The 16033-nt window shown below is 34.5% G+C and overlaps 2 protein-coding genes across 4 annotated transcripts; both read right to left on the bottom strand.

Moving 5' to 3' along the window:
- LOC109206536 lies at positions 1-4434 on the bottom strand. 2 transcript variants are annotated; one of them, XM_019369361.1, is made up of 2 exons: positions 4208-4434; positions 1-2866 (listed from the first exon to the last, which is right to left on the bottom strand). In XM_019369361.1, the coding sequence occupies exon 2, from the start codon at positions 2842-2844 to the stop codon at positions 631-633; it is 2214 nt and encodes a 737-aa protein (XP_019224906.1). In that variant the 5' UTR covers positions 2845-2866; positions 4208-4434; the 3' UTR covers positions 1-630. The 2 variants fall into 2 exon arrangements, with proteins under 2 accessions (XP_019224906.1, XP_019224907.1); XM_019369362.1 differs by lacking the exon at positions 4208-4434 and adding an exon at positions 3854-4162.
- A 5873-nt stretch (positions 4435-10307) lies between these two features.
- LOC109206535 lies at positions 10308-15593 on the bottom strand. Of its 2 annotated transcripts, none has more exons than XM_019369359.1 (2): positions 15330-15593; positions 10308-11614 (listed from the first exon to the last, which is right to left on the bottom strand). In XM_019369359.1, the coding sequence occupies exon 2, from the start codon at positions 11552-11554 to the stop codon at positions 10748-10750; it is 807 nt and encodes a 268-aa protein (XP_019224904.1). In that variant the 5' UTR covers positions 11555-11614; positions 15330-15593; the 3' UTR covers positions 10308-10747. The 2 variants fall into 2 exon arrangements, with proteins under 2 accessions (XP_019224904.1, XP_019224905.1); XM_019369360.1 differs by having other exon boundaries at positions 15428-15593.
- Positions 15594-16033: the final 440 nt, after the last annotated feature.

Raw genomic sequence — 16033 nt, 5'->3', positions numbered from 1 at the left:
TTTTAACCAATTCAGTGTTAGTTTTGTATTCATGAAATCCAGTCATTTCTATATAACCATGTGCCTTCTAGAGGATTCAAGCATAAATACTGATGTGAAAAGGAGAAATGACAAGATGAAAAACAGTAAAATTTGTAGTCGCTAGACGATGCCTTCCAAAACGGCAACAGTATACAAGCACAATATCAAACTATCACCACAGCCAAAACTCTTTTTGTATAGTATTTTCACATGCTCTGTCTTCTTCATGCACTAATTCTGACAGAAACTATGAACAAATCCCACGTAAAATAAGTCCAACAGCAATATATGTTCAATGAGCAGCCAGCCAACATTGGAATATAGTATACCCAAACACCCGCAGATTTAAGAGAACTATCTCTACCTCCGTAAGCGCAAAAGAAATCATAATCTTGCATGATTATATCTCCCAAATCAAAGTAGATGCATCCAGAAGAAGTTGAATTTATTCAATCATGAGAACAGAACCAGCAACCCACCAAGAAATCGTTAAGAAGAAGAGTCAGAATAAGAAACAGGAGAAACTCACTCAAACCAGGTCAGAAAAGCTCTATCATCCACTATATTTGCAATTGCTCCTATGTGTTATAAAATTCTGTTTTGTTAAAATCAAGATACTGTGACTGTATTAGGTTTATCTTGGCGGGAAATTACCGTCTCAAATGCTCCCACCAAAGCTTTAACCTTGCTCTTCCTGGTTTCAACAAGCTTACTCGCCGTCTCTTCAATCACATTATTCAACAAACCCTGCACATCTTTTTTTTCCTGCACATCCTGATGCCTCAAAACAATTTTTCCAGAGCTAAGGATGGTATTATTTTTGTCAGCATCAACTCCTTTCTTTTTTAAGACTCTCCTTATATCACCCTTGCTGTCCTGGCTTTCCCCCATATGTCGTCCCCATCTAAATATCAGCCTCCTAGGGGTGCTGGTTTCTTGCTGGAGATCGACTACCTTACCCCTCCTGAATTTCAGTTTCACCGCCGAAGGATTGGGATCATTAGAAACACCTGCTTTGCCTTTTCTTAATATCTTTTTCTGATTTTTCCCGACAGTTTCTGCTTCTGCTATGTTTAGCAGCTTTTTCCTGCTAGAGGTGTATTTATCTGATGCACTGTCCGCAGACTCAACAACTTTCTTTTTATCTTCTTTATTAGACAATGAACGTGATTGCGACTGAGATGAAAACTTCAGTGATGCCTTCACCTTGGTAACATGCAAGGTTTTCTCAGGAACCTTTTCGGGGTTCAGTTTGTTGGTTCCATCTCTCCGCATCTTGTTCTGGTCCTTCAGAGGAGCCAGCAGTTTTAAGCTTTTATTGTTTCTTGCTCTCAAGATCAAAGGTTTAACAGAGCAAGATTTTGGAGAACATGAAACAGTTGGGGTCTTCAAAGACTTCTCTGCAGATACTTCGGACACAATTATTTGTTTTCCAGAATTGACATCATTGTCTTTTCTGCCTCCTGCATCTACACCTCCTAAGATCTTAGATGATGATTTTACCATTTTTATCTGCCCAAGAGGAGAATGCTTTGCCAAAACATATTTCATTTTCTTTTCTGTCTTTGGTATCTTGTTACCTGAGGAATCCAGCTTCAGAGAGTGAACACTCTTTGGTAGCAGCGGTGCTTTTTTCAATGTAATTTCAGAGGGTTCAAGAGAGTGAACCTTGGGAGAAGTCCTTCGATTGACCACATTCAACTTCTTTCCCTGCCCTAGCATACTCCCTGGAGGGGCGGATGGCTTTTGATTGACCACAGTCACCTTCTTTCCCTCTTCCATCAGGCCCCCTGGAGGAGTAGAAAGCTTTTGCTCAACCAGAGTCACCATCTCCCCCTCTTCTAGCATACTCTCCGGAGAAGCTGAAGGCATTTTCTCAACCATGGTTATCTTCTTTTCCTCTCCCAGCACACTCTCTGGAGGAGTATAAGGCTCTTGATTGACCACAGTAACCTCATCTCCCTCTCCCAGCATGCTCCCTGGAGGAGAAGAAAGCTTTTGTTCAACCACAGCCACGGTTTTTCCATCTCCCAATATACTCTCCTGTCTCACCTTCTTTTCCTCTTCCAGCATACACCCTGGAGGAGTGGAAGGCTTTTGCTTGACCAAAGTCCCTTTGGTCGCCTGTCCCAGGATACTCCCTGAAGTAGTGGAAGAATTTTGTTTGACCATTGTACCCTCCTTTGCCTCTCCCAGCATACTCCCTGGAGGAGTAGAATGCTTTTGCGCAGCTTCAGTCATCTTCTTTTTCTCTCCCACCATAATTCCTGTAGTAGTGGAAGGCTTTTGCTTGACCGCAGTCCCCTTCTTTGCCTCTCCCACCATGGTCTGTGTAGGACTATGCTCATCAGCAAGAAGTTTGTTCTTTCTTTTTGATAGAGTATGCCATGGCTTTGCTTCAGAGGAATGTTTCCTGCCATATTTACAGAAGTCATGGCAAGAACCAGTGGAAGCTCTCATATAATGAGGAAGAACATCCTGCCCGCTGTCAGGAGAATCCAACTTCCCAGTGGATTGTCTTCTTGTATTGCCTCCATCATAAGATGAAGCAGAGGAGGATTTGCGATAGCAGGGAAGAACCCTGTGTCCATTACTCAAAGATCTTGGTTTTCTTGAGCTGATTTTATCTGGCTTATTTCCAGCAGAGTCATTCTTCACACTAGTTACTGGACTCACGAGGTCATCAGTGTTATCCTCAGCCACAGAGTCATTGTTCACACTAGTTACTGGACTCACACGTTCATCGATGTTATCCTCAGCCACAGAGTCATTCTTCACATTAGTTACTGGACTCACAAGTTCATCGATGTTATCTTCAGCCATCAAAGTTCAAAATTCCAAATTCCTGGAACCATGAACAGATGTAAACATGAAGAAAAAATACAATAGATTAGCAGTAAAATACATCATGGACTACACAAAAGTTAAACCCCCTATTAAGAGCAGGAAAAAATAATTTCAAACATACTAAGCATTGAATTCCAAAATTCAAGAAGTGCAATCGAATTATTATTTGGATAATTTGGAATAGCAAATCCTCAAAAATGTGCAGAACCAAACACTCAGTGATAAGCTTGAATCTGCAATTGCTATAAGACCGTAACAAGTTCCATTTTCCGCTTGGTTCATCTAGGAAGAAATTGTCAATCTACTCCCAGAATGATAAATAGTAAATGAGAACGACAAACCTCAATATAGGGCGTTCCAAGTTCCAAAGTATGGTTCGTCACAAACAGAAACAAGACGAGAAATATATTTTTCCTCTCTAATAATTTCTCTATCTGAAATGGAGGAAAGGCCCAAAAAAGCCAGGAAGCAGGAAGGTAACTGCACTTATCAATCTACTTGTTTTCTGGATATTGATGATAACTTTTTCTTTTCCTTTTTTGTTGAAAAAAAGAGAAGAAGAAAAGCTCGAAAGTCTTTATCTAAAATATTAGGTACAATCCATATCTAATCACATCTACTGGAGAAGACAAACATATTCCACCAAGCTTGTCTATCCAGCAGGAATTAAAGTACCACCTAATTGTGAAACACACACTGCCAACCAAAAGACCCTAATACTGGACTAATATCATTAGTAAGATCCACACACACACACACAAACACAAAAAGATGATTCAGTATATAAATTCAAACTAAACTATTCAAAAAAGAAAAAAAAATTATCTACTAATGATAACGATCTCTACTAAGAAAACAGTATCCCTAACTTTTTTCAATCACGAAATATCAGATATTCATTCTGTATCAACTGTTAATGGATTTGAATTACTAGAAGATGCAATTCAGATAAATAAATAAAAAAAGGAAAGATCAAATAAGCTACCTCTTGTGAAAACCGACAAGCAGCTATAACAAAGCTATTGAACAGAAAACAGTATTCCGAGAACCGAAAAGAAACACACAAACGCCTGAATTCACCAATTCGGCAATTCACCAATCCCAAAATGCGGTTAAAGAAGCGAATCCAATATAAAAACCCCAAAGAATTACAAACAAAAACAGGCCTCTTCAAAGGTAGCTATAATAAATGACGAACAAAGCGAAACTGAAGAATACGCGGTTTTGCCAATTAAAAAATTGTAGAAGTTCGAAGCTTAATCTCAAAGTAAAGGAAACGGATATAATAAACAAATAACAGAAAAAATTGAAATGGATCGAAAAAGAAAGAAAAATTCACCTGTTATCTAACGACGCCCTTTTATGAGCTGGAGTAACAGCAGCAGCGATCGTGCAAGCGACGTCTAAACTTTGCTTCTGGATTTTTCTCAAAAGAGGCCCTTTTAATCAGCTTAGAAATTTGTTACAGAAGCGTGTTGATAAAGGACTGTTTGTTTTAGTTTTAGCTTTTTAAGTGTGAAGGAGCTAACACAAACGTTGAACTCATGACCTGCCCAAACAAAACAAAAAAAGGAAAAAATGTCCTTTTCTCCTCAATATACCGCGTAACTTACTTAATATATCCCATTAATTAATGGAAATTCACTTCTTTCTTTTTTAACGTACTTCCCACCAAAAGAAGAAAGTCCAATTGAACATGTGCGGAGCTAGAGTGTGGAGTGGGTTCGGCCAAATTACTTTTGGTTCGAATCCATAAATTTAATATCCTACGCAGAACATGAAAATATTATGGTTCTACTTATATTCTTCTGAGCATTCACTATTCTTTTAGTGTAAATTATCTATCAATGAAATGAATAAAAACTTCTCGTTTTATTTATATCTAATAGGACAAGAGTATATAAATCCCCGAGGACGAATAAGAGTTCCGCCATTCTCCGTAAACTAGAGTTTAAATTCTAATGGGATAAAATTTGATATCTAATATTTTCACCTTTGTCAAGACATTAAAGTAAAAAATTACTCAGTTCCTATATATATCATAAGAATTAATGTTTACGAGATGAAATAGATAAATTATACGCAAATTAACTCAAACATCATTATTATAAATAAAAATATTGGAATTTAGCTCAGAAATTAGGAGTACCTAAAAGTTAGGGCATAACAAGGTATAATAATTCATCAGTTGTGAACTTTGAATTGGACCAATCAAGGTATTTGCCAAGTGGTTAGCTGTCTAAAATGTACTCACTTCGTTCACTTTTACTTGACATGTATACTAAAAATAGATTTTTATGTATTTATTACTCATTTCAAATTATTTTCTCAAATCCAATAAAATATGCATCAATTAATACGGGTATCATGGTAAATTATGCACTTCATTTATTATTTTTTAAGTGGCGTGAAAAGTCAAAACTTGTTTGAGCCAATTCTTCTTTCTTTTTGTTTGAGCCGCTTCTCCTTGCTTTTCCCTTGTTATATACTCCCTCCGGTCCAAAATAAGTGATTTTTTGACATTTTTTTTGTGGTCCAAAATAAGTGATTTTTTCAGATTTCAAGAATTAATTAATTATTTTTTTCCTACATTGTCCTTGGAGTAAATAGTATTGGAATATGTGTTAGGAGTGTTTATGTGAGATAGTAAAGGCTAATATGGTCATTCCATTGCTAATTAATGCTAAAAGGTGGATTTCTTAATCTGTGTGAAAACATTCAAAAAAAATCACTTATTTTGAACCGGAGGGAATAGTATATAAGTTAATTAGAGCCAAAAAACTAATTGGTGCATAGGATACCATGGACCCTAGTTGAACTGTTAGGACAAAACAAGGAGCTCCCTATCTTATTTGACGACTCTTCTTCTTCATTATCTGGCAAAGCATCTCTCCAAATTTTTATAAGCTATAAAAACCTAGAGAGTGGATATATACTATTTAAAAATAATCAAAGAATAATGCAATTTTAATAGTAGCACTTAAATAACTCATCCACTCTCAAATTATTGTCAGAATAATGGAGACAGAATTTTTAGTTTGTGGGTTCTGAAGTACAATTTTTTTTTTTTTTTTTTGGTTTATTTGGCTGCTAAATTAGTACTCTAGTAAACAAAAATTTTAAAATAAATATAAAATTTGAGTTAAAGTTACTAAATTCTGCTGAAACTAGAAATAAAGTCATTAGTGTGCCAAACTTAACCCACCCACCCCTCTCCGCACAACTGTCCAAAGTCAATATGGTGAAGGATTCCCTTCCTTACTTGGAAGTTGGATCATCCCTATTAAACCAGAGAAATTAGAAAATAATTAAAAATAAAGTATGTTAGCCGATTCAGTTTTGTGGTGCAAAGTATTCTTTAAATAGTGTAATATTATATTTTTGGGAAAATTTCACATTAGAACAACTAGGCTTCATACTTTTTAATTTAATAGCCAATATTTTAATTTACAATCAACTAGCCCATAAATAATGGGCTAAGATTCAACATCCAACTCTAATAGGTTCTCAAAATTACTATTTAATTTTTAAAAAAGATTCCTCAAGCTTTTAAATTAATTTTCGAATCAATAATTGTGACTCAAATATTAATTCAACAAACCAAATTCATTTTGGTGGTGAAAATTAGATTTTTAACAAGCTTAAATATGTGGGTTTAAATTTCGAATTTGATTTTGTGAGAGATTTGGAGTGGGTGTTATTTAGACTTGTTAGAAATAATATAAGGAGGTTGTATATAAAATTTGAAGTCATTTAATGGAGATTTGGACTGGTTTTGAACAAGAATTGCAACTGAAAATCGTGAAAAAGTTCGTCTACAGACGCTTGTATAAAGGTATATAAAAGTGTATAATAGTGTATAAGGTGTGTTTCTACGCTCATATACAATATTATACAAGATTATACATAATTATACAAAAAACTGACTTCGTCTTCTTTCTTGCGTCTTTTCTGAAATTTAACTCAAATCTTGCTCAAATCTACTCCAAATCACTTCAAATTTAAATTTTGAACTCCTTTTAATATTTTCAATCAATTGGAACAATACCCAATCCAAACAACTAACAAATTCAAAAAAACTCATTTTCAAAAGCAAAGCTTTGAATGGTCTTCAATGGTGGACTTCTACTCTTCAATTTTCTTTCATTGCAAGCAAGTGACACAAGAGGAGAAGCCGAAAATACACGGCTCTTTGAAGCATATGTAAAAGATGTGAGAAAAAGAGAGAGTGAAATTAAGCAATAGTTGTGAGAACAAAGAATTAACTCCATAACTTTTAGAAGCAATGGTTGTAAAAACACATATTTTGAATTTGCAAGTGCTTTCAAACTATGTACAATGTGGGCTAGGTAGGGTAAAACTTAAAAATATGAGCCATTTTTTGTTATGGTGTGAAGTCATGTGTATTTTCTTGTAATTCTTTCTATATTTTTTCCTCATATTGCATGCCAAAGGCTTCGATTCAACATTTTAATCGCAAATTTATAATTTAGATCTGAATCAAGATCATACTATGTTTGACCAAACATGATGGCATGTGGGGAAAAAAATCTGTTTTAACACATAACAATTTTCCAAAAAGAAAAAAAAGAAGAAGATCTCTCATTCTTTTACCTTTCTTCTTCTACTTAATAGACTTTTTTGGGAGTTATGTAACTTTTTAATCATATCCCATCTAAATGGAACCCTGTTTAACATGATCCTAAGTATTAACCTTTATCTAGATGCTACTATCTCCATCTAATTTTACTCCAGATTATTTAAACTGGATAGTTAATTTAACATGCTTATTAAGTTTGTGTATTACATAAGTTGTAGCCAATTAGAATATTAGAGGAATGATTACAACGTTAATTTCATAAATAAAACATTACATTAAAATCTGAAACTTGTATAATAGTTAAATGAATATGAATTATTGAAAGTAGTACAAATTCAATACAATAATATTATTTTCCAATATGTCAAATAAATATAAATAAATAAAAAATGCTTCAAAGTGATAAGATATAATAGAAATTGAAAATCTTATGTATGCAAGTTGTAGTATAACGACAGATAAAAAAAAGGGAGGATAGCATGGCACCTTCTTGGAAATTCCGAACAAGGGATTATTCTTTCACTCCCACCGCATAAAACTTCGGGTCAGGGGCGGAGTCACATCTAATATATTAAATATTTATAAATATGGTAATATCAGTTTAATTATTATTATATATTAACTTAACGGAATCCATTAAATATCAAATCACAAATCGAGAGGTGTATTTAGTGTAGAAGTTATGCGTTCAACTGAACCTATAGTTTTCGCTCATGTCCTATATGTTTGCTCAAAAAAATTATTAAATATATACAAATAATAAATTTTGAATCCATTAAATTAGATAAAATATGATAGAATTACAATCTGAATCCAAAAAATTTAAATCCCGGATCCGCATCTGCATGAATCCAATAAATAGAGGTTGTGACTCCTATGACTTTAGGAAGCATGGAAGTATTTTGTTGAGTAGCCGAAAAGAACTCCTTGGATTCCCCTTTGCATAAAGGCATATGCTATTACGAGTCTTATAGGAGTATTTTTATTATAAGCTTTATTTCTAATCACATTTATTTGTCAACCCTCTGAAAAAAGCAATGTGGGGAAAAAGTCTCAGGGCCTAACTAACAGGCTAACCTACAAAATGATTAATATCCTTTTGCTGAACACATAAATAGCCCTAAATTTCAATTCCTAGACCCACAAATGAATACTCTCAATTAGTGCTATGCCCTTCTTTGGCAAAGAGAGGATTTTATCTATTAAAAAGGAGGGAATTGTTAAATGATCTCAACCAAAATAGACAAAATTTAATTAGCTACCTCTGTGCTGTACTACCAATATTCAACAGCCATCTGGTCCCAAGCCATTATAATTTCATTGATAAGGATATGAACTTGATAATTTATGCTTTCATCCTTATAATAATTGTGAACTGCTCCATATAAAACCATACTAGTATTTCATATGAAACTTTTTCATTCAGTAGCCGACTAATTATTTGGATGCTCATGGTCCCAGTAGGGTCCTTCCCGGGATTTCTATTGTTGAGCTGGGTGAGAAAGCTTTCGTTCGAGAGCTTCTTTTATTGGGCTCGACAGTCTTAACCGCAAAGCTAGATTCAAATTCCCATGGCCGGTTCGCTTAGGAATTGCTGGGAGCGTCATAATTTTCTTGATCCATTCCCAAGATCTTAGGCCCCTCATCAACTCGCTCCTAGTGACATGGCTCGCGAGTTCAGATTCTTAACATAATAACCATTTTTTTATTTTACAATTTTTATGTTGATTTATGACATTTGAAAAAAGAAATGCGAGACAAGCTTCAAAAACTAACAGACTGAACAAACGAAATTCTTACCCCCGTACTAAAATATTTTAATTCTCTAGCCTTTAATAGTACACTGAGAGACCCTTTATCTTTTTTTAATAGGAAGACTCTAAATTTACCAATTTACTGTATAACATATTTTAGTTTTATTTCATCATATTTTCGGGTCATGATTTATAATTTTATGGTCAGCAACACGCTTTGTACTTGTCCTTCACTTTAACAAAATTCCAGTACTGATTGAATGAATTTCACGAAGCAAAATATTTTGTTGAAAGGATCCCTATTTATACTTTTACCTCTGATTATATTCAAAATTATTTTTTGTTACACCTAAGAAATTACACAAGCAATTTTCGTATGGTAAGAGCACGCATGACGTAGAAGTAAAATAGAGGGCAAAAAAAAAATTATTTTCCTCTTTTATAAGGTATTAGTTTTAGTATGCACAAAAAATCGCTCACTAGCTAGCCGGACGTGGGACCCTATCTGAAGACATACTTAAAAATCATGTCCCGTCTTCCAAATTAAAAAAAGGACTCAGTTGGGAAGAAAGATTACATGCGGCTTGTAAAGCACATGTAAGGCAAATCAAGATCTAATCATAGTAAGAATATTTTACTATTCTGGGAATCAGCCTAAAGTGTTTATTTGGGATTGAAAAGCTTCGCCACTGATGCATTTTATTTTCTACGGTATCTTTTCCCAAGCGAATCAACTCTTGGACACTAAAAACTTGACCAAATATTTATACCAAATCAATAAATAGCATATCACTTTAATTCTTAACTGCTACAAAGATTACAGCATTCTCAACCATAAATATAAGGAGTAGAATCATATCGCCCCACCTTGCAAATCAAAGGCTTGTGGTTAATTCTTAGAAAAATCTAAGCAACTGTCTACTTCTAAACTTGATTAACACCGTTGAGCCACCGCGTTTCCAAGACTATCCAGCTAAACTGCATGGGTTATGCAGTTGAAGATCTTTCAGTGGCTCCCAGTGTCCAAATCAAAGGCAAGAAAAGATCATGCAATTTGTTTTCTATACAAACATAAAGGTGAGATATATAACAGAAAGTAACCGAGGATAATTAACTGTGCAACCGTTTGAGGGTACATACAAGAGAACAGGCACAAGATCTTCAAAAAGTAGTTCCCGAACGATGATACAGACACTATGAAAATACAGCTGGTCTCCTTGTCAAAATTACTTGTATTAACAATGTCTAGAACCAATTTGTTTCTGACATTGGAGAATGGTTGCTATTGTAGAAACAAATTACAACCTGACAATTACCAAATGGCATACCCAACTACAATATGAGATAATTCTTGGCCAAAATGACTTGAAACATTTTCTCCCTCTTACACCATGAAAGAATTTACAACGAGAACTGATGCCAGAAATGTCGTCAAATTATGCATTCAATTAAGATGCACTCAACTGAATTGCTGCTTTCTAACACAGTTTTAGTCCCACAAGATCAAGAGAACAAAAACAGCATTTCAGGTGAAGATTTCTCGAACCAGCCAATCCAAACTGGGATATGCAAAGTACAGAATTAGAAAAGATGGGAGAGCAAACACAACGGTGATGAGCATGTACAAGGCCAAGATTGCTGCACTGGCTGGTATAGCGTACATGATGATCAGGAGAAATACAACCACCAGAGGAAACTTGGCTGTCAAATGAACGAAGAAAATAAGAGACTTGCGAAGAGAAGAATGAAGTCTCTCAATAGCAAGAGAACCACTGATGTAATTGTGATCATGGTTCGAGCCTGATGATTCTGGGTGATGAACATACTGTCCCCTCGGTTGGTTAGACTGGCTTGCTGTACTTCCTAGGAATTTTGTACATGATGGCCAGGCTGTTGTTTGATGATCCCCACAAGATGAATTATGAGACTTTGTTCTGTCACCATTCATACTCTCAAGCATCCAGAGAAGAAAGAAGTTTTTACGAGGAAACTTAAGGGTCCCTCTATAAACCAAACGAAGGGATAACAAATTGCACCAGGGACAAGCTATAAACAGTGGAAGCTGGAGCGGCAAAGTAGGGAACTTCACAACAGCCCATTGTAGTCCTAGGATGCAGTTTTTACACAGTGTATGGCCGCACCATAGAACATAGGGTACATTTTCAACAATGTTAAAAGATTCCCAGCATATTGGGCACTCAAGTCCCTCCTCCCTGCTGGTTATTGAAGATGTTTCATCATCTGAGCAATCTGCTAAATGCTGAGTACGCTTTGGAGAGTCATTTTTTAGCCCAATATTGCCAGCTACACAATTGGATGCAAAGTTCCACATAGTGGTGGTCTAAGGTTGATGTTATGGAGCGTAATATTCCAAGACTTCCAAAAACACTTCCTGTCAGGTCAAGCCATAAAAAAAATTACAAAGAGAAGCTACAAAATATTGGAGCTAAAAGGAGGGAGCAAACGGAGCACAAAGACTCATAGTTTACGCAACACAAACATATCCCTCCTTTTCTTTTCTATTATGGTACCCATACCAGATGAGATATTGTGGGATGTACTAAGCTAATTATAGAAATACAGCATATGTAGGTATAACTCCCCTTTTACTGGAAATTGTTGCTCCCTGATGGTTACTATTTGATGCTACTTTTCCTTATCGTCTTTTGCCTCCCTCTTCTTTCTTTCTCCCCCCTCTTTTCTCTTATTCTTCTCCCCTATTCTTCCTTTCCACCTTTTTTTGAGCCAAGGGTCTATCGGAAACAACCTCTCTACCTCTCCTGGTAGGGGTAAGGTCTGCGTACACACTACCCTCCCCAGAACCCACCTGTGGGATTATACTGGGTATGTTGTTGTACAACATATATATATATATATATATATATGTGGGAATAGAAAAGATCACTTGGCACTTCTCTTTGGCCAAGAAATCTATTTATCTTTTTTCTCATTTTTTTGCCCATTTCCTTCGTTCGACTCATTGGACATTAATCATTTTAATTAATATCATGTTATTGCTTCTCATTACATCTCATTAATAAAAAAAACAGTTACAGAAAACTTGGCATCTTTACTGCTCATTTAATTGCAGGGATATCAAAAGGACAAACATTTCGAAGGGGCAGTTCTATTCCTATTTTTCTCTTTAAAATGGTTAACATTAGCACATGATAAGAAACATTGCCTTGCGGGCTGAAATTTCTTTAAAAGGATTAACATTTGTAGTCATGATTAAGATCAAGTCTTTTTGTTCTTCTTCACCATCGAAAAGTAAATGCAAATGCATCATCGAGTTTATCCACGGCAGAGCTGCAACATATTTGAAGGAAGTAGGGTTGAAGTTGAAGATGAACTTATCTTCTTTACACTACAACCCAGTGTCCTTTCAGCCAAAGGTATGACCGTTCCGTAACAAGATTAAGTACAGTCGGCAACTCTGTGACATCTCCTAAAAGAGGTAACTCTATCTCTACTAGATTTTTCTCCACAAATACTTCCTTAACAAAGAAAGGAAGGAAACCAAAAAAAAAAAAATGTAGGTAGTTGATTTTTATTTATGCATTTGCAATATCATACATGTTAAATAAGTGCTTAAAATAAGTGTATGATATACAATTTGAAATTAGCAGAAATTTTTATTCTATTATCTTGCACTGAAAAAAAAAACCTAAAAACCTATACTTGAAATAGACTTCAAATTTTCAATTTGGATTCCTATGACTTGGACAATATATTTATTCTTTAGTGATTATGATTAGATTGAATCCGTAAATATCAAATATAGTAATTTCATATTAACGTAGAATTTTGTCTAGAATAATTGTTATTCAAGGCAGAAAAAAAGAGTTATGTAACTTCCCTATATTTCTAATATAGGTTGCGTATTTTACATAGATTGTATTCATGATAATGCTATCTCTTTTTTTTCAATTGGTTTAGTATGAGGAGGAGTTTCATGATGTTCATAAGAGATGTGATCATTAGATGATGAACTAATTTTTTTATTGCAATGCAGTTATTTGTTCTTTTTTAACTATTCTTTTTATCACTTATCTGCAGTCATTTGCTAGGAGCTTTGATATTATTCCGTTCATTTAGATTATTGATGTATAGAAGTAAATTCCTTTATTTTTTGTTCTTTTTCTGATTCTAAGGTGTATACTAATACATACTTCTATTTTATTCTACTTTATTTGTGGTATTCGTGAATGAAATTTTTTGCAAATTTATATTGAAAACTTGTCATGGCAGATGATTATTTTATTTTGATGATTTCTTATTTGCTGGAAATCTTTTACCAGGAATGGAGTTGGCTATAAATGTAGTAGATGTAGATAGACTTGCAGTTTCGTGTAGATTTTTTACCATTTTAGCCTTATACCCCCCCCCCCTTCCCCCCTCTTACTCGAATTGATTTACTCTAAATTATAATTAGGTGGTGACTTCAAGTCAATCTCTTTGTTCTTCCATATTTACAAGTGAAAACAGTCAACAACACTTGATGAAAAAGTGGCATGCACGTTAAATATTGAAATATTATTTAAAGTAAAGAGAAGTAAATAAACTATAAAAGCTCTAATAAATGTTATATCTCATGAGAAAATAAAAAATATATCTGGACAATCTTTTAAAGAAAATCTTGATATAAAAGTTAAAAAATATATACATAAATATATTTATATGTCTGTTTGATTCAATATCAAATTGAACAGAACCAAACAAAACCAAATGTATATCAGTTTCTTAATATCAATTTGATTCAATTTGGTATGAACACCATGTATAACACATTTGAATTGCCAGTATGTAGCGTTAAAACTTCACCTATATCAAGTACTATTATGTATGTAAATATATGTACAATTATATTTATTTAAGGAATAAAAATAAATTAATTTTGTAAGAGATAAAAATGTATTCAAATATTTATAAAAAGTAAAGACGGACTATAAACATTATGTAAAACATAGAAATTAACGGTAAAAAACTTTTGCGGTTTTCTCTTTTCAAACAAAATGTTAATAGTAAAATGAAAACTAAAGGCCTCAACCGGTGTTTTTGAAAAACATTTGAATTGACTAATCGTATGCACTTACTTTTTGGTTGTTTTTAATTGTCAGACATTAGAGAAAGATTAATTCATGATCTAATGAAATTTTACTACACCGTGCGAAACACGGACAAATTTACTAGTGTATGTATAAGTTCCTAACAGCAAATATAAGCTAATTTGCTGTCACATGCTGTAATAAGGTTTTTAAAAAAAGCATACAAGATAAATAACAGAAACTGTCTATGTTGGCTCAAAGAAGCATATCATTTCCCAAGCCAGGATAAAGGAGAATGATTGTATTAGGTTGATAACCATCCAATATAGTGAGATACTGAATCTCAAAGGAGTAGAATGGATATATAGGATTTGTTTAACTGATCCTAACTAGTTTAGGATTGAGGTATAGTTCTTTGATAAGATAGATAAGGGGAAGCAATAGAAATAGTGGTCGCCCCCAAAAAATAGACTTCTTGCCAACTTGGATACAGAGTTCAAATAGTGCTAGCATTTTCTATAATGATGGTATATGGGTCAGCTTCCGCGGCCTCGAGTAATTCATCGGGTAATTGCTACCTCTCAGTAGCACAAGTACCGGGTTACTATGTCCACCAAAGCTAAAACATATGAGAATAAATCATCTAGTGTTTTGTCTCCACTAAGATTTGAACCCGAGACATCATGGTTCCTCCCACTTCATTGACCATTGTGACAAAAATAATTCCCATTTTCCACTCATAGAAGCACTTCTTTTTTTGACTGAGCACGCCATGGGATTGTACATAGTTTGGTCACAGATTAAAGAGTTCAACACAATCAAGAAGTACAGATAATAAGAACCCAGTAGCAATAAAAGAGTCTCTCTACTATACCATAATAGGATATTTGAAATTCAATAGATTCCAGAATAGGATAACGAAACAACATTCACATCAGTTGAGCTAATAAATCAAATTTCAATAGCAGAGAAGGCATAGACAGAGAGTACTAGATCCAATCCAACACGTACAAATTCAATTGATAGATTAAAAAGGAAATGAACAAAAATAGGACTTACGATCAACATAAATCGGTTATCATGTTATCAACATAAATCGCAATGGCAGCGAGAGATCGGAGAGAAAGAGGAGGAAATTGTGAAAAGACGAGAATGACCTCAAGAGCTTCTTCTTCCTTCTCTTTTGTTATGTTATCTCCCTCGAAAATGACTGTTGCCGGTTGAAGCCCTACCCACGTTTACAGATATGGGAACGTCTCAATTATCTCTCTCTTTTTTTCTTTTCTTTTTCTTCCATTTGTGCGCTCTCTTTTCATCATACGCCAGCATATTAGATCCAACGTCGTGGATGTCTTTTATCAGTTATCGTATAGTGAAATTACAAACGACGCCGTAAGGTTCTGTTCCGAAATGGACGGGTAAATTTTAAAAATAGCCAGATTTACAACCGGTCGTTCAAAAATAGCCCAATTTCAAAAGTAATCGAAATTTAGCCACTTTTATATAAAGATAATTCTGAGCGAAAACACTGTTCAAACCCGAAAAATACTCCAGTATATTATGCTGGAGTTCCAGCATAAGTATACTTGAACTCCAGCATATTATACTGGAGTTCCAGAATAAGTATGCTGGAACTCCAGCATAATATGATGGAGTTCCAGCGTAAGTACACTAGTAGCCCGTTTGGCCAAGCTGCAAAAATCAGCTTATTTTAAGAAGTTCTTTTTTTTAAAAGTGCTTTTCTCAAAAGTACTTTTGGTGAG

Source organism: Nicotiana attenuata, unplaced genomic scaffold (genome assembly GCF_001879085.1).
Source record: "Nicotiana attenuata strain UT unplaced genomic scaffold, NIATTr2, whole genome shotgun sequence".
Taxonomy (NCBI): Eukaryota; Viridiplantae; Streptophyta; class Magnoliopsida; order Solanales; family Solanaceae; genus Nicotiana; species Nicotiana attenuata.
The sequence above is the reverse complement of the archived record's forward strand: the minus strand, read 5'-3'. Positions and strand labels throughout refer to the sequence as shown.

What these genes read in the sequence shown, in the direction of transcription:
- LOC109206536 (XM_019369361.1), bottom strand. Translation starts at nt 2,844, where the DNA reads ATGGCTGAAGATAACATCGATGAACTTGTGAGTCCAGTAACTAATGTG.
- LOC109206535 (XM_019369359.1), bottom strand. Translation starts at nt 11,554, where the DNA reads ATGTGGAACTTTGCATCCAATTGTGTAGCTGGCAATATTGGGCTAAAA.